General features: G+C 40.3%; 1 protein-coding gene across 8 annotated transcripts in view; it reads left to right on the top strand.

Annotated features, from left to right (window-relative positions):
* NOTCH2 (notch receptor 2) overlaps window positions 1-27419 on the top strand; it is a 130874-nt gene that overhangs the window by 5939 nt on the left and 97516 nt on the right. The window contains exon 1 of one of the 8 annotated variants that reach the window (XM_036344186.1): window positions 2307-3891. The exons of the other annotated variants lie outside the window; for them this stretch is intronic. Coding sequence (XP_036200079.1) covers window positions 3846-3891 — 46 coding nt within the window. The 5' untranslated portion in view covers window positions 2307-3845. Of the gene's footprint in view, window positions 1-2306; window positions 3892-27419 lie in introns of those variants that run through there. 8 annotated transcript variants of the gene reach the window in all.

Below are 27419 nucleotides of genomic sequence, written 5' to 3'. Positions count from 1 at the left end.
TCACTTGAGTCGCTTCCTGTATTACTATTTTACTGGGTCAGCAATTTCTATTATTTTGTTCAAAATTGCCATACCTTATTGTCATTTGATCATTTTAGGGACCATTGGAATAGTATTTTTAAATTCTTAAAAATTAGAGTTAACTAAGTTTATGTTTAGGTGACTTTTTGAGGTGTTTTTATTTTCATTGTGATTTAGATATTGCAAAGTCATACTCGACTGAGAATATGTATGTTTAGAAAAGTTTGTTTATTTTTCCCCCACCAAGAGAGTTCCTGGAAAACCACTGCCACTGACCAAAATGCTAAAGGTGAGATAATAATAAACATTTATTTTTTGAGAGAGAGAGAGAGAGAGAACCATAAAGTGTGTGAGCTCTCTCTGCCACCAGATTCGCTCCTTGAGGGCAGGGCCTGTGACACATGCTGGTGCATAGAACCTGTCTGGCGTGTGGCCAACATGCAGAGTCAGTGAGCAGCAGGTTTTGGTCACAGCAACTATGACTCCAGCTCTGTCCTTTCCACCTCAGGGACATCCTGGAGGAGAGGCTGATGGTGAGTCAGGGGTGTGTCTTCATGTTCCTTTCTCCTTTGAAGAGAAAAGATCTGTGGAAAGCTGACCCCACCTACAGACTTTTATGCTATCTCTTTTCACTAATTAATGGGTAGCTGAAATTTTCCTCCTCGTTGACGTATGTGTTGGCAGGGACTTTAAATTCCACCCAGTCCTTCTGTCCATCCCCTGCTGGATGCGATCCTCTTACAACATCCTGGTCAAGAGGAAGCCTACCTTCTCTCGGCTCCTACACCTCTTGTGATAGACAGCTCCCTGCCCCCAGAGGCAGGTTAGGCCATCTTTTGGCAACTCACATTCTTAAAAAGATCTTTATATATTCATCTGTCATCTCTCTTAGTATGACTTGCCGCCATCTTCTCATGGAATCTATCTTACTCTGACTTGCATCTTCTCAGGAATTTGCCCCATAAAGTCATGAGCCTCGCGTGGCTGACAGTATCCAAAAGGGGTGCCCTTTCCTGACCTGACACCCACCCCTCTGTAAAAGGAGCTAAACCCAGTAAGGAGCACAGAGATGATCCCCCCTGGGGTGCTCCCCTGGGCATTGTGACTCAGTGGGTCTGGGATAGTGTCTGAGAACATGCATGCTTCAGAAACAGCCAGGTAAGTTGATATTAGGGAAGTTTTGGAATCACTGAAGAGTGAGACGGAGGAAGCCCAGGGGTTCTGGCTTAGTTTTTGTGTGTTTATTCTCTGGTGGTGCTGGAGAGGTGGGCCGCTCTGACTGGGCCCTGTGGTTATTTCCCCCCTTGAAAGTGTCTGCTTCTTGCCGAATGCCTAGGTCACTAGACAGAAGGGAGCTGCCCGGGTTATCTCCTCAAGGTTAGTGAAGTTGTTTTGGCAAAAAAAAAAAAAATCTGTTCTCATTCTCAGCTGTAGTTTAGAAATATAAAAACTCTCCCAAGTTGTAGGACTGCTGTGTGTATGTGATGTGTGACTGGTGGAAGCCTCCTTATCCCTCCATCCGGATCTTAGCCACAGTGCCCGAATACATAGGTGTTTTGCAGTCGTTCTGGTGTCCACTGAGGAACCCTGTCCTCAGTCCTTGTGGGTGCTGCTGCCTGTGAGGCTGTGTGCTTTGCTAACCCATGAACACATGTCTCCTGCCAGGGGTTTCCTTCAGATGTGTTAGTGCAGAAAGATGCAAAGGTCACTCGTTCAGGCAGCCCTGCTTTGGGGTATCTGGGCTGCAGCAGCAAATGGAATTTAAAAAAAAAAAAGGAGAGTGAAGGAGGAATCAAGGACCTCTTGAGCAGCACAGAGCAGTCTGCAAGGAGGGGCCCAGGAGTGCTCCTCTGACGGAGACACTGATGATCAGAAGAAGGAAGTGGCTTCAGATCTGAAGGGCCATGCTCATGACCTCTGGATGAGGTCACAAACTGGGGCTTGGTGGTGGTGGTAGGAGGTTGGCAGTAGATCTGCTCTTTTTCTCTTTCTCTCCTTTCCCCCCCACTCCTGTTGAAGAACAATAGGAGTTGTTTCCAGTGTTGGGCTATTATGAATAAAACTGCCATAGACGTTCATATACAGGGTTTTGTGTGAACATAAGTGTTTTTTTTATTTTTAAATATATTTTTTATTGATGGTATTACAGATATGTCCCATTTCTCCCCCCAACCCCCTCCTCCCAGCCCCTACTCACCCGCCGAGGTCTTCACTACCCTATTGCTCCTGTCCATGGGCTATGCATATAAGTATAATTTCTTTGGTTAATCTCTTCTCGTCCTCCCAACCCCACATCCAGGTATGTCAGTCTCTCCCTCTCCTTTTTGAGGGGAACAGCAGCTGTGTGGCAGAAAATAGATGGAGACCTTAAAAAGAAGAGCAAAGCCAAGAAAGGGGCTGATAAAAGCCATAGGTTGGAGTGAGAAAGGTGGAGAAATTATTATCTGATTTATGTATGTAGATACATGTGTCCATGTAGTATTCTGCTAGGAGCCCTACCTAATGGCTCTAAGATTGATCATCTTGGCAGCTCTCTGAATGGTATGAGGGGGAGGATTGTGGTGTGTTTTCACCCGTAATTTGTGTATTTCCCGTAGCGTCATGTGGTAGGGAATACAGGGTATTCTGTTCTTCTAGATGTGTGGGAATCACTGACCAAGGAGAAGGTAGGGTCCTGCTCCCAAGGAGCTGACATCATCGTGGAGACAAATGAGCACACAATTAGGAATATGACGTCCGGTCATTTAGCATTTAGTCAGTCACTTCTCTGCACTCTCTAAGAGCAGTTTCCTGCAGTCAGGGTGACTGAGGGCTGCAGGGGCTGGGAGAGGAGACTGCCATCCACCACAGAACAACGACCCCCAGCTCACCCCTGCTGGGCTTGTGCGCTGTTCTCTCTCTCTCTCTATCTCTCTCGACTGTAATTTAAAAATACAAAAACTTGGCTTGGGGAAAGACAGAGACCCCTTTGTCTGGTGAGGGTGTAAATATAAATTTGGCACATGTCATGGTGTCTATTATGTCTATTAGTGGGTTTGTGGCAAGAGAGAAGGCTGTGTTCTCAGCCTGGATGCCAAGGCCGATGTAGGGCAAGTTAAGGTGGAAATATCTCCTTTGGAAGATCTGGTTCCCAGTGACAGTCACTGAAGGAACTTCTCGTCACAGCCAGGCAATGACTGAGGCGTGGCAGGGGCACACCCAGAGCTGCTGCCGAAGGTGGGTGGCATTGACTAATCACACTCACATCTCCCTCACCCTCTTGTGCTTGTCTTGGCAAAACCCTGTTCTACCAGCTCCTCAAAGCTTGGGCCTTCCCAGATTGGATTGAGCAAACTCTTGGGTGGGGGTGTCCTTTTACTGTCCCTTGCCACTGCGGGACTGCAGGCCGGTTGCCTTGGCCCAGTGCTGGTGCCCTGGGTCTTCTGGCCAGGCAGCGAGGGGCGGGTGTCTCTTCCCAGTGGACAAAGCACCGTCCCCAGAGGCCTGCCCTCGGGCAGTTTCTGGTCTTCACCTCAGTTCCTTTTGCAGGATATTGGCAGCTGGGCAGTGGCTCTGGTGCTTTGACTACATCAGCTAAACATCATGCCAAGACAGACCCATTGTCTCAGACAGGTTGGGTCAGAGGGTGTTGCAGAACCTGTTTCGGGGTTAAGAGTAGCTGTCCCACCCTCATATATATTTATGCATATGAAGAACCAGTGTGTGTGTAAGGAACACATGATGATAATATTTTGATTGGAGTCCGATATTGTCTTCCTAATAATACGTTGTCTTTTAACAAATGGCATCCCTTTAAAATCCAGCTGTGCTTGCTGAAGTGTCGTATGAGAAGCTGTGGTTACAGTCTGAAGTACACTACGTTGTTCAGAGGCAGGTGTACTTTAAATTGTTGTTTGCTTCTTTTTCATCTCTTTTTACTCTCATCCCTCTTTTGTGAGGAGATTCTGGAAGGCTTTTACGCTTCAAAGATGACATAGCCTATTTTAACTAGCACGTAACAGGGAGAGGTTGCTATGTTGGCATGCTTACCCAGGATTCAAATAAGAATAATTAAATACTGTTTATTTGCTAATATATTCTGTTGAGTTTTTGAACATCAATAGTTAGAAAACTAGGTAGTGCAAATGTGTTAACTTCTCAAAATGGGAAATGTAGTAAGCTGCAAAGAAACGTTTGCTTAATTCTTTGTTTTCACATGCGTTTGTTTGTCCAGAAAGTGTGGGGATTCACTGAAGTTTGAGGACATCTGTAATTTTGATGATTACTTTTTATTATGTTTTTCTTTGCCGTGAATATACCTTTATTTGCTAGATCATCTTTAATTGGAAACATTAAGGACATTGATTATAACATTTAAAGCACTTTCTAATCTTTATGAGGATTATTAGAGAAAAAAAATCATATCCTGTGAATCGTGCAAGTCTTTGGCATTATGTTACTTTTTAAAGGAAGTAGCAATAAGAGATTTAAGGAAAATGGTTTTAACTACAAACAAATATTGTAACATTTTAAGGCAGGTTTACATAACAACAGCATTATTTCTTAAGTTTACACATAATAAACTTATCTGTATTTTGTTGATTTTCTCTGGCACCTGCACAAGATTTGCAGAGGTGGTGGTGATGGTAGTATTTTAGTGTTATTATTTTGATGTACATCTTTCTGTCTTTTTTTCATATCTTTAGTTTTAAAAAGTTGTTGATTCATAAGATATATATAATTTTCTGTTCTGCCTTACTTCGGTGGTTATAAATATTTTCCATAAATTGAATTTTAATGGTTAAATAATAATATTCTAATTAGTAAGTTTACTATATTATGACCATTCTCCTTTGGTTTGCTTGCATATTTGGTTGGTTCCATCTCCCCCGCCCCCCCTGTATAAATGGCACTGATCATTTTTATATAGAAAGAAATTTTGCTCTTTAGGATATTTTTCATTAAGTTAGATTTCCAGAAGAGACATTAATATGCCAAAGAGACATTAAAAACCAGGATAAAGGATTTTTTTAAAAATCAGGAAAACATAAGAGAAAATTAAAATGTCCATCTCCAAACCAAAACCCAGAGTTAATATGTTAAAACATTTCAGCGTTTTTTTCTGTCTATTATTGTCATTGGGATTTTAATATACATATCGTTTTATCATCTGCTTCTGCACCATTTAAATATTGTGAACATTTCTCCATATATATATATGTGTGTGTTCTTTAAGAATGTAGTTTTAAAAGCTGCTTACTGTTCTGCCTTAAGAATCTACTATATTTTATTTAAATTGAATTCTCTTTATAGTTTCCAAGTTTTATAATTATAAATAATGCTATGATGAAAATTTTTGTATATAGCTTTCTGGAGGGATATCTATTTCATTAACATAAATTCCCAGCAGTCAAATTATTGTATCAGAGTATGGGCTGTTCTGTGGCTTTTGATACACACTGCCAAATTCCCTTCCATATAGTTTGATCAAGTTATATTTCCATCAGCAGAACGTCAGTGTTCCCAGCCATTGTCCACCTAGTTTTATTTTGAAAACTCTTTACTAATTGGATAAGTGCTAAATTCTACTTCATCCTAATTTGCCTCCCTGACTAGTGATGGTGAATGCTTTTTCATATGGTCATTGGCCATTTGTGTTGCCTTTTCTTTTATTTACTTATTTTGGCAAATTGTTTCTTTTACCCATTAAGGTGTTTATTTTGGGTTACTGATTTGAAAAATCTCTTTAAATAGTAAGTATCTTAGCCCTTTGTCTATCTTAAATATGGTACAACAGGTATGGGCAGGTTAAACTACATAGTATAAAATTGCTACCCATATTGATATAAAAATTGTTTATTTGCTAGGTTACATTTTTTTATCCTTTGATTTCTATTGAACTTGGTCAGTTTTCTGTGTATTAACTGGAATTTTCTTTAGCTACTTTAAAATTCTGATTTGACTATATCATAAATCACTAAACTGTCAGTTGGATATGCCTAGAAAATGTATATTTACTTTAATAATAAAGGGATACTGGAGGGAAGCAATATATTTTGGAGCCAAATATGTGATTTGGGGTGGGTGGAGGGCAAGCTGCTCTGTCTTCTCTTCCTAGATATGCAAGATTGTGGAAGTGACATCCCTGAAAGTCAGGACTAATGTACTACTAAATCTGACCTTTGACCTCATTGATCACTGTACAGTGGTCTAGCCAGTCAGTGTGGTCAGACAACCGGGTGACTAAGATTCCCTCCCCTCTCCCTCACCAAATTGATTAGTTGTGGGGCAGAACTGACTGAGTCAACCTGTTGTTTTGGCACCCCGTGGACACCACCTGTTTTTTCCATTTCTCTTTCCAGCCTCCCACTGCCCTGGTGCAGAGCTGTGTGCACAGTGGGTAGGAGATCAATGTTGTTGCTGAAGAATGTTGCAATAAAAAAGAGTAGATTGCTTGTTTTTTTCACGGTTGTGTGTTCTTAAGACACCCTGCTGCTTTGGACATTAAGAGCTCCGGCTGAACTGCTCTATTCAGAGGCCCTGCAGGTCTTAAGTGTTTGATTCCGAATAATTTCAGGCAATATGAATGCTTTCTTAAGTATTATTGGAATTTACTGGGCTGGTTGTTTGCCAGCTTTTACCATATTTAGCGTGAGGAGACCTGGAGAACAAGGAAATGTATATTTCTGACCAACCAGGGAAGGAAACTTCTCTTGAAAGATTGAAAAGATTTTTAAAGGGGTAGTTTAAGAGAGTACCAGTTAGAGTGAGATTCCAGCTTGTGTCCGGTTGTTTCTGTGCCCGAGCCACACAATTAATTTATGGGTGATGATCATTGAGATTTGATAGGGAAGGTTTTTCTTACCCTGAAGTCTCATAGTGTTTCTGGGAGGAAACTGGAGAATTTTTATGCCTAGACTGTGCAGTGAGAGGCTTACCCAGCAAGTGAAGCAGTTGATTAAAAACGGGTTGATGGGTGTTATTCTCTCATCTCTCTTCTCGAAGGCTTATTCGTTTTCTGCTTTGTCATGGTCTGGATTTATTTTGGCCCAGTCCTTCCCTCCATCCAGCCTTCCCTCTATGGCTTAAAATTTCTCTGTCTCAGTTTTTCCATTTTAAAGATGAAGACAGCATTTGGAAGGACCAGTCAATACAGTGACCATGAAACTTATTTTTGTAAAGTAAAAAAAACCCAACATTTCCGTAGCAATGCAGAGCTTACAGAGCATTCTCACACAGTTGCCTCCTTCAATCCTCACAAACCCTCGGTGGAAACTGAGCCTCAGAGGGGTTAGTTGGCTTGTACACCATTGTTTAGCCCTAGCTAATAAGCGACAGAGCTGAGACTTAAACTTGTGGTTAGACTTTTAAACCTCAGCTTAAAAAATTTTGGGGGGGAGGGGTCAAATTCTTACATGTTTGCCATTCTGCTAGGTGGTTACACGCCTTTCTTCATTTAAGTCACATGGCTACCTCTCCTTTGGGGTGGACAGTACTTATTTACCTATATTACAGATAAGGGAATTGGAGCTTAGGGTCATAGCTCTGGGTTTTGGGGTGAATCTTGTGGTTGATGAGGGATGGAGTCAGGCTTCAGAGGTCTGTCTGGCGCCGGGGCCTGCAGCCGACCCTGATGCTCTGTGTGCATTTATACAGTCTCACACCACAGCAACCCAACAAGATGGGGAGGAGGTAAATTGGGGTAACTGAGGCCTACAACATGCTCAGGAAAATGCAATTACTAAATGGCAGAGTTGGGATTTGGAGCAAGTCTATCTGTGTCTATAACCCTTACTCATTCCTGTACAATGGAGATGCATGTGTTGATATGTATAAGTAAAAATCAGTGCCTAAGACTCAGTGTTTTGAGTATAGAGGCTAGCTGTTAGGAATCCTTTGTATCTTCTGAATAAATAAGAAATGGGGGGGAGGGGGGAATTCGTTGACTGATGGACTTTGCCTTCTCTCAGTTGATTTCTGTCACCAGGACAGGCAAATTGAACTTGGGTCGAGAAGAGGGGAGTTCCCATTAAAGATGAATCTTTAAGCTCAAATGGGCCACAGCTATGGGCCGTTCCCGTTCCGAGGGCTGCTCTCAGGAGCAATGGCCCAGCTCCTGAGGGCTCTGCTTGGGGACATCCCTGTCTGTGTTTCTGAAGGCTCCTCTTTTCAAGGGAGTTGTCAGCTAATGCGGAAAGAGGGTGGGGATACTTCCAGGTCTGGTTCTAAATGTACGAGCCCTGTGTCCTTGGGCAAGTTTCTTAAGCACTCCATGCCTCAGTTTCATTATTTATAAAATGAAGATAATAGCAGCACGTAATTATTAGTGTTGTTGTGAGGATTAAATAAGCTCGTAGTGTTAAATTCCCAGTACAGACAGTAACTGCCACATCGTAAGAGACCAGTAAGTAGTCATGGGTGGTGACGGTGGTATTTCATGTCGTAGTACGTATGGACTGGCTTTTCGTGGCTTTCACTTTTCTGTGTCAAAAGTGGGGCGAGAAATAGGAACTCGAGCTTTGGAGCATGTAGATTGTTCACTGGTTTCTGGTGACCCTATAAATATTTAGGGGTATTGTATTTGAGTCTGTTCCCTTAATGGGATATAGTTCCAATATAAAAAACTTCTGTCTGTTATAAAAATTGCATTGATAGGTATTAAATTAATGATTTAACCAGACATTTGTGGTTGGATGTTGTGTTTAGTACAGAAACTGTGATTTTTCTGAGGTAGAGCTTTGAGGACAATATCAGGTCCAACACTTTTGCTCTCCGATTTCCTATGATATGGGATATTGTGTGTCATATACAAAGTCCAAAGATGTGAAGTGACTGGCCAGAGGGCCTAGAGCAAGGTCAAGGTTGGGGCCAGAATCCAAGCTTTGGTTTTCTAGTCTTTTCTCTATACCCACTACTCAATATGTCCACCCCTGTGTTTTGAGATCTGAAAATGGAACACTGAAGAAGTGGGAAGGGTGGGGGAGGGGAGAAGTGTGGCCACTTCGAACATGTCAGTGACAGCAGAGAAAAAATTTGCCTGAGCCCCTGCCTGTCCCTTTGGACATCTTTGTGGTGGTTAAGACAACCCAGCAGGGCTGGTGCCATTAGTGACTCAGAATTGGATTAGCTGGGGCTGGTGGAGTTACTTTCTCAGAAAAGGGTTTCATATTTTAACATTTGTTTCCTCTACAGTTTGCTTAGTCTCAAGTTTTGGCAGCCTTGAGCAAATGGTTGTCAGGTTTTTTGTTTTGTTTTTAGACAAAACTCCAGATTTTATTTTGATGATTTAGTAAACTTTCCTCTTCCTACCACTCCCTTCTGCTCCCTATATAATTATTTCCAAGACTTTGTTTTTCACTTGTGGGAGTACTATGAAAAGTTTTCTTTTATAGTCTGAGATATTTATAATTATGCGTAAGCACACTGTTTACAGAAAATGTAAGTGGTGCATATATTAACTCATGTACACTTCAAATATTTTCCAATAATTTAAATCTTTTCAAAAAAGCAGCTGAAGCCACTTACAGTAAAAGAGGAGGTATACACTAAGGAAAGCAGTATTTGAGTGTAATTGATAGAGATAAATGTGTATGTCACTTTGGAGGAACTGGGAGTATTTGCATGAAAGTTGACCGGGGCATGTCTCCTTATTAATAAAGTGAATAACACAAATGAACATCTCTCTCCTCATAGGGCTTATCAGAAGTAACAGTAGCTTCCGTATACTGAGGGTTTGTTATGTGACAGATGCTGGGGGGGAAAGTACTTTGCCTGTTTCCCTTGGTCCTCACAGTGGGTATTTTGATTCCTATTTAGTGAGAGGTTAAGGCAGGGGTGGGCAAATTTTTTGACTCGAGGGCCACAATGGGTTCTTAAACTGGACCGGAGGGCCGGAACAAAAGCATGGATGGAGTGTTTGTGTGAACTAATATAAATTCAAAGTAAACATCATTACATAAAAGGGTACGGTCTTTTTTTTATTTTAGTTTTATTCATTTCAAACAGGCCGGATCTGGCCCGCGGGCCGTAGTTTGCCCACGGCTGGGTTAAGGGATGGTCACTCAGCTCACCCAGCCTGTGGGTGATACAGAGCAGCAACCAGAGCCCCTCTTCCCTGACCCCAAAGATCACACGCTCACCCACTCTCCACAGTGCCATTGTCTGCAGTCCCACAGATAATAATGTACCTTTAGATGTACTAATATTTTGTGTACTCAACTGACTCAAGTTTTACTCTTCTTAATTTCTTTCCTCTGAGTGAACAATTGCATAACATGGAAATGATTTAACTTTTAAAATTCCATTTTGAAGAGTTGCAGTTTTTTTCGAAATCTTTTTTGAAAGGGGAAGAATGGATTCATGTTTGTCATAATCCAAGGGAAGTGATTTAGTGTTTCTTTCCCTGTAAACTTCTTGATCCTAAAAGAAATTCTTTAGTGGATTAAGAACAGGAATGAGTGTGTCACTTTTTTTCTTTTCAATAAAAAACATTTTGAAAGACTGAAGATGGCAATCCAGAGTCATATTTGTGCCGGCTTTTTCAGTTACAGATCGCTTTTTCCTGACTGTGCACTTGTATGCTTATTGTACCGTTCTGAAGAGGACGTCAGAGACCATGTAAAATGATTGGAATGCCTCAGCGTATGAACAATGGACATAGCCAATTACTAAAACTACCCAGGACTAACCCATCTTGGCCTGGGAACTTTGGAATTAACTGCGTGCGGCATTTCTACACATATCATTATAGAAAAAGCACGCGGGCAACCTTGGTTTTTCTTTTCTGGGAACTTTTGCCTTATTATTATCTCCTTTGTTACCGAAAACGGATGGTTGTCTGTACTAATACATGAGAGAAGTATGTTTGATACCAACAGATAATCCCTTCTGTTTTTAAAATATAGTCCTACAGAGGAGTGCTCATGTGGGTCCTTGCAGACATACCAGGCTTCCTCTTTCAGGTTTAGTTGTGTCAGCTGCTAGTAGAATAGTGAAGGAGAGAATGTCCAGGGATATTGAGGATAATGAAAGAGATCAATAACAGCAAAAGTTGATTATTTATTTTTAATTATCCCTTAGAATGACTTTTAGATACCCTTTTTGGAACCAGCTAGACTTGGCTCTGATGCTTAGCTAAGGATATTGGGCAAGCCACTTAACTTCTCTAAGTCTCAGTTCCCTTGTTTATGTAACGGAAATAATAGTAGTCATACCTAACTTGCAGAATTGTTTGTAAATGTTGGAAACAACATTTAATTGCATGGTCTTGGGCACAAAATAGGCACTCAAGTGCGGAGGCCCCAAAGTTTGAACTTCATTAGCCTCCTGGTAATTCCCCGTTTGGAAGATACGGGCTGGGAATACTTGTCTCTGGACCTCCTTGTTTCAGTTTTCTTTTAATGATTCCCTTTAGACACTGCTCCATTGCCAGGACAAGATTATGGGTCATCTACAAACCAGAGGCAAGCACTATAGCAATTTCAAGTTTAGAGATGCACTGTCTGTGAATTAACACACTTTCGTCTGCTCATAATTCGCAGCATCTTGCATTTTTCATGTCAGAAGCAATTGATTCGTAGAAAAAAATATTTAGTGTTTCAGATCAGAGCTGGAGAACTCTTTTAATAAGGAGGATCTGCTCGATCGGCTTATTTGTTTCAATCTTTCATCCCTGAGTCTTCATGGAAATCAGGTTTGAAATGTTAGAAGCAGTTGGTTTTCAGCATTGGGAAAGCTTATCTAATCAGGCATGTGAAGTGGCCTATGTCGGATTTCTGTGCCAGAGAAGGCTAGGGGAGGTGGAGGAGATTATCACTCTTGCTTGTAATTCCTGAGCATTGTTGAGACACTAAGAGAGCAATGGGGAAATTCCAAAAAAAATTTTAAGGTGACTACACTAGCCTAACACACATATATCTCCCAACTCCACTTGGGCTGATCTGATACTATAGTTACATGGGACCTAATTTGAATCACGTGATCAATAGTTTATCATTTCTGGGCTAGATAATGAGGATTTTTTTGTTTCACAGAATTTAGGATTGGGAGTTTTACATAAAATAATATTTTACGTTAAGTTGTGCTTTCTGACAAGGGAGTGACAAGGGAGCCATCGCAACAAACGTTCTTTCAGGTGTACAGTGTAGGACAGTTTTTATAATCCCTTTTTGAAACATGATTTTATTTGAGCCACAAATGAACACTGCTAAGGAAGGAGGGCCAGTGATGTTATTTTACAGATGAGAACAATAAGTCTCAGATAGCTTATGGAATTCCTCTAGACCACACAAGAGCATATGGCAAAGCCAGGATTAGAACCCAGATTCTGGGGCAGTAGTTCTTGCTTCATTATACCGCAGTTCTTCCTCCAGAATGCCCCAGAAGCAGAATTCTGTTCCCCATGATAATAAAGGATTCTCTTCCTTTCTGTTTGATTAGCTGCCTCAGTCAGAGCATGTCAGCAATGAAGCAGAAGTTGAGGATTCTTTCCCCAGATGGGTCATTTGCTTTTCTTAACAAGATTCTATGCCTGTAGTAACCGGTTGTCCCTGATGCCTGTGGCTGACTCAGCTGAACTCATCACACCTTCCATATGTTCTGCAGTGGGCCCCCAATGTCATGTTCCCCTACAGGCACTTTCTGTGCTCTGATGTCTAGTTCTTCGTGCCTTTCCTCAGCTGTTTTTAAGCCTTAGTTCTTCTTGAGTGGCCTGGAGTGATTTTCTGTTCCTTAAAGTTTAAGGTCTCTCAAGAGCACACAGCATAATGTAATTTCATTTCATAGCTCTTGGCATTTCTCTCCTTAATCATTATAACTTTAAATTTGAACAGAATATGAGTTGTGTATACTGATAGGCATGTTGATATTGCACTGTCATTTAAGTGCACTTCAGCATTTCGTCTTTCCTTTTGATCAAAATGAGGAAATAGAAAATGTTTTGTTATGGTAGTTTTACACATACACCCACAAGGAAATGCGTAGCTAGCTTCTGTGGGAACTGTAACTGATATATTTCAGGGAAGAAAATGCATGATGGGTAAAATTTTAACTCTGCCAAATGTTCATGGGGAAAGAAAAATGATCAAGCTCCCACATTGCACTGCAGTGTAGCTTACTAATTCTAAGGCTGTTAACTTTTATGAGTCCCTGCCTTGTTTACATCTATTACTGTATGAAAGCGCGCTTGCCTTTCCAGAGTGCATTTCACAAGTGGTGCTCCTCATTCCAGGGAGCCGTCTCCACAAACGTGCTTTCAGGTGTACAGTGTAGGACAGCTTATTGCAAGTTGAAGGTTTGCCACCTTATCAACAGAATGCCAAGTGGACTATTTTGACTCCTCCAGCAAGCCAGCTGGACATTTGGCAGGGCCCTGTGGTCAGCCGAGAGCTTCCTTTGAAGGCCACTGCCCTGTAGCCACACCGAGGCCATGCACCTCTCTCACTAGGAAGAATTTGGCACTTGCATATCATGAGAGCTGGGATTCCCCATTCTCCTTCATCCTGAGAGCTTTGATAGCAGAGTTGCTCCTGAGGCACATAGGTTATCCAGAATGCATATAATTTGTTCATAGAAAATTAAGACTTGGTTATATTTTTTTATTTATGACAGGTTGAAATGAATTCATTTCAATAATAAAAAAATATAACCAAGTCTTAATTTTCTATTCGCTGCAGTAAAGGAATATTAATGAGTTTGGTAAATTTTCAAATTTGACACTGTGAATATTTGAATTAAACATCCCTGCTGTGTGTGTGTGTGTGTGTGTGTGTGTGTGTGTGTGTGTGTGTGTTGGGGGAATAAACTTTGGAACTAGTTTTTAAAAGTTATTTTGTAATAGTGCCTATTCTCAGTTGGCAGAAAATAACTATCCAGAATGTTGCTCGAGTCTAGTGAAAAGATTTAGGGAAGTTGTAACTAGCTTAATAACCATCTGTGGACTGACATAGATCGACACACCCAATTACACAAGACCTGAGTCTGAGAACTGGTGATGTGCAATCATCCCAGCACATCTGGTCGTCATTATCAGCAACAGTAATGGCTCCACTATTTCTTTGGGGCCACATGAAATGACAGTGTGCCCATAGTAAAGGGGAAGTCAGGCCTGACAAAACATACCCACTCCCAACCCCTTGTTCCCAAACTTCTCTTTAAATATACCCTTTTGTGAGGTTTTGAAGTAATTCACTTTATTTATTGTTGTTGTTTTTAATAAAATTTCCTTCTTTTAAAAAAAAAATTTCCTTCTTAAATACCATGACTTTCCAGCTCAAATTTTTGCCAACACAAACCAGGAAGGGCCAAAGCACTCTGGGTCATTTTTCTAACGTATATCTTTGTCATTTGAGAGACGTCATGTCTGTGGTTTCCTGCTGCTTTATGAGTACAGAAGTATTCAGTATCTATTCTGGTTTACAGTTAGTTACAACTGCTGTCAACCACTTATGAGCACTTTCTAATAGAAATCATTTTGGTCACTGTGAGTGGGAGGGAAGGAATTGGTTCACAGGAATAAATTTGCATGTTGAGAAGATAATATCTAAGAGTTTGTGATACCTAAGCACTTTCGTGTGCTTTATCTCTTTTATGAGGATGCATGTTCATTTGTGGAGACTGAGGCAGAGACCCTGTGGGGCCTGATCCAAAGTCACCCTGTAGGTGCTAGATCTTCTGTCTGGCTCTTGGTGTTTAACTGGATGATTCTTTCATTGGCAAGAATGCGGAATCTTTCTGTTCTTAAAGGGCGCCCTTTTGCCCTTGGAAGGTATGTGTTAGCAATTCTTTCCAGAGTGGAAAGAAGATAGTTATATTTTTTCCCTTTTGATAAAAATCAGTGTGTTTTCTCTAAATCTTGTTGTTCCTAATGAGAGTCTGATGGCACTGCAGGGCTTCTGACTAAAGGGCCTTTTGGGAAATTAAGGTTTTATAGAAATTAGTAAGCTTTCCATGACTTTCTGAAGGGAGCAGACTCAATGCAGTGCTACAAATGTGTTGTTTGATTTATCAGTACATTACAAAACATTGATTTTTCAACCCATTAATTTTGGAGTTTTAATATTTACCTTCTTTCTGAAGCACATAATCTGTGCACAAAGTGGATGCTTAATAGTTGTCATTGCTTTGGCAAGAGGTCAATGTGTTGGGGAGTATTGGTCGAGCAGAGCCATGTAACTTCAGTGCCAAGATTGCTGTGTGCACATTGGCTGTGAGACCTAGCTCGTCTTTTGAGAAGTGATGTGGAGTTTCAGGAAGCACCTGGGCCTGTGATCAGAAGTCCTGGTATGGGACAGTGTGTGTCCAGGGAACATACTTAGTGAAGAGACCACTTAAGAAAACGATTTTACATTTCTTTTAAGAGTCGGGCCTTGTGCTGAATGTTAGAGTGGTTGTTTCAAAGGGCTTCTTTGTCTAGTTGAGGCTCCTGTCTGTGAGCTAAGGAGAAGCAGAAGAGGAGAAACAGTTCTTGGGAACATCCCCTGGAGGTTAGAGCTGGCTCTACAGAGTCTTGATTGGATTAGATGAGTAACTAGTTCCTAGGACTAATGAACTTCCCAGGAGTCCCTTTGGCTGTACATGTGGCTCGCTGGGATTGCGTACCGTTCCAAGTCACCATGTTTTGGAATAGTGGTTTTCTGACTTGAGTGTGCATCAGGTTTTGGGAGGTTTGTTGGAACACAGACTGCTGGGTCCAGCCCCAGAGGTTCTGATTCTGTAGGCATAGAGTGGGACCTAGTAATTTGCATTTCTGGCAAGTTCCCAGGTGATGCTGCTGGTGTTTGGGAAACTACACTTTGAGAACCATGGACTTGGAGTAATTTCAGGTGTTTGAGCTTTAGGGCAGAGGGAGCTATGCAAGCTTGGCTACAATTTTTTCACAGCTTTTCTAGTGCATAGAAGAGAGCTTCCATATGTATTAATTTATTAATTAATTCATTCAACAAATATGTGAGTGTCCACTATGTGCCAGGCGCTGTTACAGTTGTTAGGGATACTGTAAAGAAAGCACACAGAACTCCCTCCTTTGTGGAACTTCGTGAGCACAGGCCAGGATTAACCAGCTATCAGTCCTGCTAGTTATTGACAAGCCTGTTCCTTTTCCTTGTTCCCTTCCACTTATTTTCTTTTCTTTTGGAATTTTGCTTTTGGTAATGATGACATTGCTCTTATTAATCATCACTGTAACTTTTAAAAATATATATGTTTTTGTTGATTTTTAGAGAGAGAGGGAGAGAGAGATAGAAACATTGATGAGAGAGAAACATCAGTCGGCTGCCTTCTGCACGCCCCTTACAGGGGATGGAGCCCATGAGACTTTAATGTCAAAGCTCTTGGTTCTTTCATTAGATAATTTTTTTTTTTACTTGCAATATTTCTAATGTGCCTCTGCAACATAGTTTTTGAATTGAAGTTTTGAATTAAAAAGCTGTCTTCCCAGAGTGGAAGAGATAAGGATGGAGGATGTTTGTGAATTAGGTTGAATCTCTCCTTGAGAAAAATACGTCGTTTTTGATCTAAGGACAATGAACAACTTTCCCTTTCATGGTCTGTGTTAGTGCAAAACTTTTGTTTGATGTCATTAAGCCTTCCCTCCCCACCATTCTAGTGATGAACCTGCTTCCTAATCCATGGTAGGACTTGGTAAATGTTTGCTGTTAAAAAAAAAAAAAAATCCTTTCAGCCTTAACCAGGGGACAAACTAGAAATGACAGAGTAGTAGAATGGAGAATCTACAATGCTTTCCTATGGAATGCTGTTGAATGGTCCTGGTACCATGCAAGATTTGTTGATTTGTTGCAGGCCTTTTGCAATATCACCCAAAGTTGAGCAAGACTTGTAAAAAGAAGTCAAGAAAATAGTTTATTTCATTTCAGAGTTTGGAAGCCCTGGCTTATGGGGATGAGCTAAAATAAAGATATACTAAGTAAATGCAGTGAAAGGTTATTTTGGTAATTAGAGGAAATTCCATTTTTGTTTGTGGAGAGACTCTGGAGAGCAAATTAGAGAGAGGGTGAAACTGACTTCGGCGACACAGCAGAGCCAGGCAAACTCAGGGACATATACGCTATATAGGTAGGTATTTCCAAATATTGTTTTCAGTTGTGCAGATGCAAATCATTTCAATGTTAGAGCAGCTCAGTTCATTACTGTTACTGGAAAAACGAGTTAAACCAAGCACATGGCATACTGAGTCAACAGTGTCATTTTAGCATAAGGAGGCACAGAACATTAAGTGAGTTATTCCAAGGCCTGTGGTTTTCCTCCAGCTGAGCAAAGACAGCTGTTGTTCAGAAGTGGGGCTTAGATGCAAAAAAAGAAGTTGCCCATTTCCTTTCGTTCTCAATTATAGCCACTTTGTTTTCTTTTTGCTTGAGACTTTTCAAAAATCCTTTTTCTCCTTAGATTTCTGGCATCAGATTTTTTGAATTGGAGGGCATACTATTTATTATCGACCGATTGTTGTTTAAAACTTTATTTTGAATGCATCCACCAGTTCATGGACCAGGGCTGTATAGGACATCAGATATTCTTTTAAAAATGTCCTAAGGAAACAGAAAAGTAATCGCTTTTATCATGTCATCATTTTCTACAGTTCTTTAGTGGTGTGGATACGAGGTAAGGTGGGATTTTATGGGCCATTATGCCAAACTGTAGTGATGAAACTTATCCTTTTGACTTTGGAAGCCGAGAGTCTGGTGTTCTCAGCTTGTGGAAAAATAGTGCTGTGAGCTGTCTGAGGTTTCCTCAAGTGGGAGCCCTTATTATTAAGGGTATGTGCCTGGATAGTTATTTCTTGGTTTGGGAAGATGAATTTTTGTCTTTTTCCTTCTCTTAGTTGACTCCTTTAACTGGAGAGAAACAAACCAGATGAAGAAAATGTTCTATCTCTTCTGGCATTTTTGGTTTACCACATGAGTTATTACCCGCCTTCTCTGAATAGCAGGCCACACGTTTCCTGTTAAGTGGTTCAGTTTTCACCAACTTAACTGCAAATGTGTTCTTTGAAGAATTTGTTTCTTATCAATTAAATTACGTATGCTTTATCAAATAGTGATGGGTTGCTTATTTCTAATACGGTTACCATTCTTAAGAGTAAGATCTTGTCAAGATGAGGTGTGATCATTGTTACGCTCCAGTTCCATGATTTCCTTGCTTCTGCCATGCTGTTCTGTTATTGAGAAGAAATGGTATCTAGTTACAATTTTACAAAGGAAGCACGCTATACAATGTCACCCATTCTCTTACCTCACAGGGTAGTTTGTTTTTGTGTTTTTCCTGAGAAATAATACATAGCAGTAGACTGAATCCTAGAGTTGGCAAGTTTTCAAAAGTGGCGTTCTTTGTTGTAGAGGTAGGACGGATCCTGGTGAATGGATGTCAGTCCTTATTAGGGCATGTTTGTGAAGAGTGGCCCTGAAATGCAGCATTGGTGGCCCCTCCAGTCCTGGGAACTCAGTCTTGGGTTTGTTTTTAACAAGCATGTGCTCATTAGCTGATCTTTGGTGTGTGTTTTATGTTCATAGCTAGTATGTGGGTGCTTATCTACACAAGAATGTTATAGTCACAAATGTATACTATGGAGGTCTGCAAAGTCTGGGTGGATATCAGGTTTCTAACTGCATCTCAACAGATGTATAGAGTGAAAGGATGCTAGACTAGTGGGTAAAAGATTTGTGGTCTAGGCCTGGTTTGGCCATCTTGACTTGAATGACGTTGGGTGGGTCCTTTATTTCTTTAAGTTGTAGTTGCCTCTTCTGTAAGATGGTGCTAATACCAATTCACATGCCCCACAGGGTTGTTGTGGGGATCTGATGAGAGTGTCTGAAAATGTTTGTAAATTATTAAGGAACTTTTATTATAGCATAGTCGTTTGCTAGTTGACGTGGGTTCATTCAGACTTCTCAGGGCTGAGAAATCAAGGGTTGTGAGCCAACTTTCTGATTTGTTTGGCCAAAGTGTCACAGTGGACTTAGAATACTTGTAGGTTTGAGCTGGGAACATGGATGGAAATCAGCTAAAAATCCCTGCCCACTAGAAGCTGGGATGTTACTCCCAAACGCATGTTACCAAGTCAGCACCAGCTCTGTTTTTAGGTAGGGTAGGTACTTATCACTCTTATTTTACTGGAAGGACAATGACCAGCCAGCTAATTTAGGACATGACTGACTAGTTACTGAAATTCACATCATTAGAGTTATGCCTTGAGGGTAAAGTATTGTGTCTTTGGAAAGATGCTGATTTGGGGTTATTTTCTGTGGCAATGGAAGGGAAGGTCATTGCGCTCAAATTTATAAACTTGTCTTAACATTATAAAGCCAGGTTATATTGAGGGGAGGATACTTGATTCATTTGACATTTTTAATGTAAAACTTAGAGCTTTGGAGACTTTCTATGGTAACTTATATTTAGGTCCAAAGCCAAAGTGATTACAATGCCTTGGTTTTAATATTTTCGATGAGGTAATGTGTGCTTTGCTGGGAGGAGGAGAAATGTTATTTAATCACTAGCACTGCACTAATAACCACATTCATGAAGTCCTTTGTCCCTTTGCTTGAACTGAGGGTTACTCGCTTTAATACTGATTTTCCAAAGGACTTAATCCTGTTAATGTGATGAGGTGATAGTGAGAAGGACATTCCCACTGGGCCTGAGTGGTATAACTGGTAAAACTCCCTTTGCAAATCCCTCTTGTTTAACACTCCCATGTCCCCCAAAGTGAAATGAATTTTTATTGAGGAGAGTATTTTTAAGAGTGGTAAACAAAGAGATTAAGTTATCTCCTCTACCAGGTCATTGTGATCTTAGAAAGCTAGAATAAACTATCATTTTGCAGATTTTATTTTAGTCTTCTTTTGTGGGAAATTAAGGAGTTGTTTATGTTCTTTTGGAGGGAGATAGAAAACTACTGGCCAGCTCCTTCAACAGTTTGTCTTGGCAAACATTTTGCAAGCATTCACCATGTGCCTGGCATCCTAGTGGGTTGAAGGTAGGTGGAGCAGACATTGCATATGTGTTGCCCAGTCCAGATCTGTCTTTTGCTGGAACTCCCTTGGGCTGCCAGGCAAGAGGAGTGGCAATAAAGCAAATGTGGGGTGTGGGCCAGGGCATCTGCGTGTGTTTTTTTTAATTCCTCTAGGAATTTATGACTTACTTATGAAAGTTGGGGAAGCACTGGGCGCCAGAAAGTCAACACCTCTTACAGGATTTACTCTCCCAATTTTTTAAAAAATATATATTTTATTGATTTTTTTACAGAGAAGAAGGGAGAGGGAATAGAGAGTTAGAAACATCAATGAGAGAGAAACATCGATCAGCTGCCTCCTGCACTCCCCCTACTGGGGATGTGCCCGCAACCAAGGTACATGCCCTTGACCAGAATCAAACCCGGGACCTTTCAGTCCCCAGGCTGACGCTCTATCCACTGAGCCAAACCAGTCAGGGCTCTCCCAATTTTTAATTTAATATATTGCAGTTTAGGTCATTTCTTTAGCTCTTTCTGAGAACTCTAGACTGAAGCTGAAACAAGAGAAGTCTTTTGGCCTCTCTAGACCCAAAAGCAAGCAAGCAAACAAACAAACAACTCCACCCACAACCTTTGTCAAAGATATGTGCCTTTTAGGTTTGTTGAATCAGGTGTTGTTACAAATGGAGAAACCTAGATCTCCCATGTTTGAAGACACACACATGGAAAGTTTTAGTTCCGGTATGGTCGCTGATTGGTGTACCAATCTTCTGTCTTCGCTGCCTTTGTTTGCTCTTCCAACAATTGAATGAGCAAGAATGGACATGAGCATTTGCAAACCAGGTCTTTGACTGTCTGTTAGTGTGCTGGGCTATTTTTAAACTGGCTCTTACAACTTCACAGAAATCTACATAGTATTGGAGATAAATTCTTGCTTACACTCACAGTCAACAAAGAATATGAGTAGTTGAAAGGTTCATGGAATTGGAGGACTGGAGTATTTAAGAGGAATCAATTGAGCATTGAAATTATGAACTCTTCATCAACTATCTCTAAGTGTACATTATTTTTTTCTATTGACCGTGAGGCCCAAGTTATCTTGGTGTGAATTGGCATTGATTTGTGTTTAAAGAAACAAAAAAAGCAGCAATTAAAACAAAACTAAATAAAAATTGAAGTTTGGGGCTATCTTTCATGTGGTTTTTTTCTCTTCTCAATATTTAATAAAGATTTAATATTTTCCTGCTATCTTCTTTTCTGTTCCAAGTTTGTTGCCCCAGGCATGTTCCTTGGACATGGGAACAGTATGCATTGACCATTTGCAGATTTAGATATTTTCTTTGCAATGCTGGTTTCTATGCTTATCTGGAATATTCTAGGTATGAGCCAAGGGTTTGTAGGACCTTTTGAGCTCTTGGGTTTGCACAGTTCTCAGTGATGTGAGCAGGAATTTGGAGTTGGATATTGCCCTCAGGTGAATAGGGTTAGTTTTTGACTGAAGGTGAAGAACCTCTATGACCCAGATAATAATGTAGAAATAACCCAAATGTTAGGACCTTATCTTCTGCAAACCATGACTTCAGAACAGTTAGCTCTACATGTAGTGGGACCTTATTTAGGACTCAGACTCCGAACATCCATTAGCACAGTACATTGATTATGGTGTTCTGTTGACTCAATTCTTGGTAGTTTCATTGCTACCAACCAAGGTTTTGTTTTGTTTTTTAAAGGCTGTAGAGAAGAATGCCTATGGGGAAATCTGAGTCTGTTCTCTGGATTTCCCCCATTTGGTTTTGGGAAGTCTCTATGATTTTATATAATAACATATAACAATCTTAGATTTTCCATTTTCATTTTTAACATAATTTTGTAACTTTTTCTTTTGTGGGGGGTCTACTCTAAATTGACAAACAATAGTAATTGTCTACTCCATTTAAAAAGCATTCTAAACAATTTAAGCTAAAAGAACACTTTGTTTCTTTTGGGTGGGTATCAAGAAGATTATATATATTTATAAAATTCTTTTCCAGCAAGGGTACTTAAAAGCATATATTTAAAATTAAGGGATTTTAAAAAAATGAAGTCGTTCTTAACAAAATGGTCTTTTAAAAGCTTTAAAAAGGGAGCATTTACTAAAAGCACAGGAAATTGGTGACAGGCAGAGTTTGTCTCTGATAACAGAACAGATATAGGTTATAGAACAGAGCAGATAATAGATATAAGATAAGACAATGGAACAACACCTCGGGTTGGCCTTTTTTGACCACTAAGCAGTGCATAAATATAGATAGCCTTTTGTGTAGAGAATAATTCAATGTGTAGATATGGTATAGCTTCTTCCCCTCTGTTGGGTTTTATCACACCATGTAGGCCCTGTCATTATTTTGGTCAGTGTCATTTTACACAAGGTTAGATACGTACAGCGAACAAATGCATTGAGAGTGTTTTGGGTCACTGGTGCATCCTGTTCTATGGATGTGTATCAGTGATTCTCCTCATGGAGAAATGGTATGGTACAGTGAAAACATACTATCCTAGCTTACTAGTCACTTGGAATTTTTATTGCTGTGTTTTCTGCATTTGCCATTTAGATGTAAATTATTTTGGCTCTCATTCAATTCATTTTAATAAATTCTTAACATAATACACATGGCCTAAGATTCAAGGGGAAGGGTGGGGGCGGGTGTGTCTTCCTTCATGCAAATTTTAAGGCAGGAATGTCCAAAGATGTTTTAGTTTTGTGAAGATTAGAAAAGTATAGTTCCACTGTTAACTTTATATCCTGTGATAGGCCAGGATATTTGCACCATTTTATCTTTTCTCATTTTACTTTCTACTCTTACTCAAAATGAAACCAGAATTAGGCACAGTCACATTTGGGTATCCCTATGCTTATTAAAATTGGAGTCTTAGAACATATCAAACATATAAACTGATTGTTGAGTTTGTTAATAGGTTTGTCTTAGTTACAGAGAGTTAGTTCATTGAATATCTTATGAGTGTTGAGTATACCTACTGTGGTCCAGACACTGGACCACAAAGGTCCTGGGGGACACAAAGATGAGCCAATCATATCTCTGCCTTTAGGGAATTTGCACAGATGTGTGCAAGAGACATGGGTAAGTCAGCACTTATAACACATCTGCCTAGGATGTAGTGAGAGAACAGTGGAGGACCATCTGAATCAGACTGGCGGAACTTGCAGGGCTTCTTAAGCAATGTAGTTGCTTTATCTATGGTTTGAAATATAAGTAGAAGTTAGCAAGGTGGAGTACAAAGGAAGAGAGGGGCAGAATTTTCCAGGTGGAAGGATGTACATGTGTGTAGAGGTGATCATTAACAAATTGGCCACATCAGATTTATAACTATATGTGGATTTTTTCAAATCTTGAATTTCATATAGAAGAACTAAAATTAAAATCCATTTTCATCCCTTAAAATGAGAAATTAAAATTTAGCTCACAAATAAATTAAAATTTTCTGCAGTCTTTAAGAAGACATAAAAGAAAAAACAGTGCATAGCATATGTCAATATAGCACAGCAAATATTGGTGGATTTTGTTTTCTGAAATCCAATATTATAAAATATGACAAAATTGGAATTTTTAAAATCAAAGATTATTCTAGATTCATCAAATCACTGGGAGGAACTCACTAGGGTGATTATCTTTATGAAACAAAAATTCTATTAGTGATATCAAAAATACCCTTATGTTATTATAACTTCACTTTTTGTTGGTTACATTTTCTTAAATCAAGGCATACCTGTTTTTGAAAAGTAGTAATATTTTGCTATGAACCCTATAGGCTAAGCCTTAATAATTTCGGTGGGTCTGGTATCTGCATCTCTTAAGTAGGAAACACATTTTCTGTTAGATGGTATCTCGAAAGGGCACAGAAGTCCTTGGAACATTATCAGAAAAACGAAATTGGTATCTCCCTTGTTGCATTTACTTGCCTTTTAATCAAGATGAATTTCAAGGAGGAAGACAGATGTTTCTTCATTTTGTTTTTATTTAAATGTACCACTTGGGATTTGAGGCTTCTGCACTTCTTCTGTTTGTTTGTTTTTTTTTTTTTTCATGGCTTGATCCCAAAAAATGGAATAAAAATTTAGTGAAAGCTTTGTTGTTTGAAATTGCAGGGCTCTGTAAGAGTTACTGCAAATCCCTGAGGTCTCCCTGTCTGCACTCAATTCTCCTATTTTTGTTAATAATGCAAGCAGTCATTTTAGAGAACGGTGCTTTGTTAATTTTCCTGAGCCTGTTCCAGACACCATGTGCCTGAAGCAACAGCAGCCAGCCACAGCCAAAGTCCCAGGGTATCTACTCAGACATCATCTTTCTCAAATGCTGCTACTTGAAATTTGCATAACGTCGAAGAGAAAATTAAAAGGGCCTTGTACACCTCCTCTTCACATATTTCAGGAAGCCCAACCATTCAAGGCATAAACATGTCTTTGGGTGAGCCGTGGATATGAGCACGGATACCACACTGCAGTCAGAGGGAGGAGGGTATGAAAAAAATTATGTGAGATAGACAGCAGACAGGCCCATTTGAAGAGGCTACAAAGCAACAAGTAACACCAATTTAGCATGATGACATGTTAATACAGCAAGTCAAACACATGGAAGGCTGCTCAGATTACACCTGCTGGGCTGCAGACTTAATTACTCATGTTGGAGATTCCTTAAACAAAGGGAGGCTTTTAAACCAGTGGTATGTGCCTGGAACGATACTGAAAAGCCCTGGAAAACCTAGGTAAATGCCTAGAGAACATTTTAGGATGATTCCGTCAAGTTTGGACACCTTGGGCCTGTCTCTAAATGGGCAAATTCCTCAGGCATTGGAACTGATTAAAATCAGTGACAGCTTATTCTATTGTTTACAGTTGTGTTTACAGGCAAACCTTGGAGATACTGTGGGCTTGGTTCCAGACCACTGCAATAAAGTGAGCGGTAATCGTTTTGCTGGTGAAGGTGCTCACCTGTATACACAATGGAGGCTGATGAAATGGAATAAATACTTGCACCTTGTCTGGACTGAGTTACACTTAGTACTAAACAACAAGCGTTCAGTTCTTAAATGTTCTTTTTGGAGTGATTCTGAGGTTGATACTAAGAGGATCTGCTAAAGGACTAGAATAGAAGTGATTTTTATTTTGTTCGTATTAGAGTCCTTTGAGAAGGTCACAGCCCCTCTGTCCCTACTCCTCACTTCCCTCCATTCTATTGTGTAGACTACGAGGAGAAGAATTGCTTTATTCCTGTTTGATTTCCGTGCAATGCCTAGTTGAGGGCCATGCTCACAGTAGTTGTCCAACAAATACTAATAGAACTGTATGAAAATTGAATGGCATTTTTGCTCATATATAATTTATTTTACCTTTAGCAAATCACTTCCTATGTCTACAGTGCCATACCTTTTTTTTTTTTCTTTTAAGAGCAGTGACCTCAGGTTTTTTTGTAGTAGTTTGTCTGCTACTGATGGCAACTGGGAAGAATTTATTCCATTTATTGATATTATATCCTGAATTGCCTAGGGCTCTTCTATTTTTCCTGATTCCTCCCTTTGTTTAAACTGGGGTTGGATTGCTGTAACGGGTTTCCCTAAAGGTGCCATTTACCGTGCAACCAAGAATTGAAGTACCTATTATAAGAGCCAGGCTTTTTTGAGCTCTTATTATGTACCAGGCATTGTTTTATGTTCTTTAATGTACGGCATTAATTCAATTAATGCGTAACCAGAGCTCTGAGAGATTATTTTACAGATGAAGAAACTGAAGCACAAAGAGGATCCAGAGGTAAGTAGTAGTAAATGGTGGAGCTAGAATTCAAACCCAGATCCCAATTTCAGTAGCTGTGCTTTCAGCCACTAAACTACATTGCCTCACGTCTCCAGAAAAGAAGAAATGTTTTCTCTCCTCTAGGTTCGCAAAAGTGAAAAAGCAGAAGATTGTAAAGAATTAAATGCTAAGTTCTGAGTGTTATAGGAGTAGGTTTTAGGCTACGAGGACCAGAACCTGCAAGAGGAGGCCTTGTGGGTGAGGCCGGGGGTGACTGGGCTTCAGAGGAATGAGTACAATTTCGATAATAAAGGGGAAGTAGCAAGCAGAGGAAGCTGAGACACACGTGGAAGCATGGAACTGACTTCAATGGTGTTCAAGGAAGAGACAGCACTCAGTGGTGGGACTCATACCGGACAGGAAAGGTAGCCTGCCATCTTGTAGGTGAGCATGAGGGTTTAGACTAGAAGTAAGAAATGGCTTATCCCTGGAAGAAAAAAAAACGCCTTAGCTTGGCACTGTGTGAAGGTCCTGCCTAGACCTCCCAGCTGGTCTCCTGAAGCCAAAATGAGAGTAAATTCTGAGAATTAAGAACTGAAAGTCATTGTGGATTAGAGCGGCGATTTTCAACTAGTGTGCCATGGCACACGGGTGTGCCCCAAGATTTTTTAAAACAGGCAATCCTTGACTGTGTAGTCAGGGGGCACTGGCCTCTTTTCCCTTAGATCAGGGGTCCTCAAACTTTTTAAACAGGGGCCAGTTCACTGTCCCTCAGACCGTTGGAGGGCCGGACTATAGTTAAAACAAAACAAAACTATGAACAAATTCCTATGCACACTGCACATATCTTATTTTGAAGTAAAAAAACAAAACGGGAACAAATACAATATTTGTATTTGCATGTGGCCCGCGGGCCGTAGTTTGAGGACCCCTGCCTTAGATTGTCAAATAAAAAAAATGACAACAGCCAATACAACAATAGCCGTCCAGTGTGAATGAATCAAAATTATACCCTATTTTTTGGGTCAGATCAGCAGAATATATATATTTTTGGTGTGCCACAGAATTTTAGCAATTAGTTTATGTGTGCCATGAGATGAAAAAGTTTAAAATCGCTGGATTAGACTGGTGGAGTGACGCGCTGCAAGTGGTGCTTCTGGCAGGTTAGATGCAACTGGAATGAAGTCTACCATTTGGGGGGAGCTGAGACAATGGATATCTTCAGCCTAGTCTAAAAAGGGATGACTTGAATAAGCTTGTATCAGAAAGAAAAAAAAAGGTTGATCTCTGGAACACTGTATAATCTTGACTTTTTTCTTTAAAAAAAATATTTTTATTGATATCAGAGAGGCAGGGAGAGGGAGAGATAGAAACATCAATGATGACAGAGAATCATGGATCAGTTGCCTTCTGCACACCCTCTACTGGGGATCGAGCCCGCAACCCGGGCAGGTGCCCTGACTGGGGATTTAACTGTCACCTCCTGGTTCATAGGTTGATGCTCAACCACTGAGCCACACCAGTTGAGCTAATCTTGACTTTTTTCAAACCCAAGTCTGATTGTGTCATTTTCCTTGCTTAAAGCAACCCAGTAGTTTATCCTCACCTTAGAGGAGAATCCGTGATCTAACTCCTACCTGCTTCCCTGGCCTGTCTCCTGCTACTTCTACCTCC

Source organism: Myotis myotis, unplaced genomic scaffold (assembly GCF_014108235.1).
Source record: "Myotis myotis isolate mMyoMyo1 unplaced genomic scaffold, mMyoMyo1.p scaffold_m19_p_18, whole genome shotgun sequence".
Classification (NCBI taxonomy): Eukaryota; Metazoa; Chordata; class Mammalia; order Chiroptera; family Vespertilionidae; genus Myotis; species Myotis myotis.
Note: the sequence above shows the minus strand (reverse complement) of the source record. Positions and strands in the feature narration are given on the sequence as shown.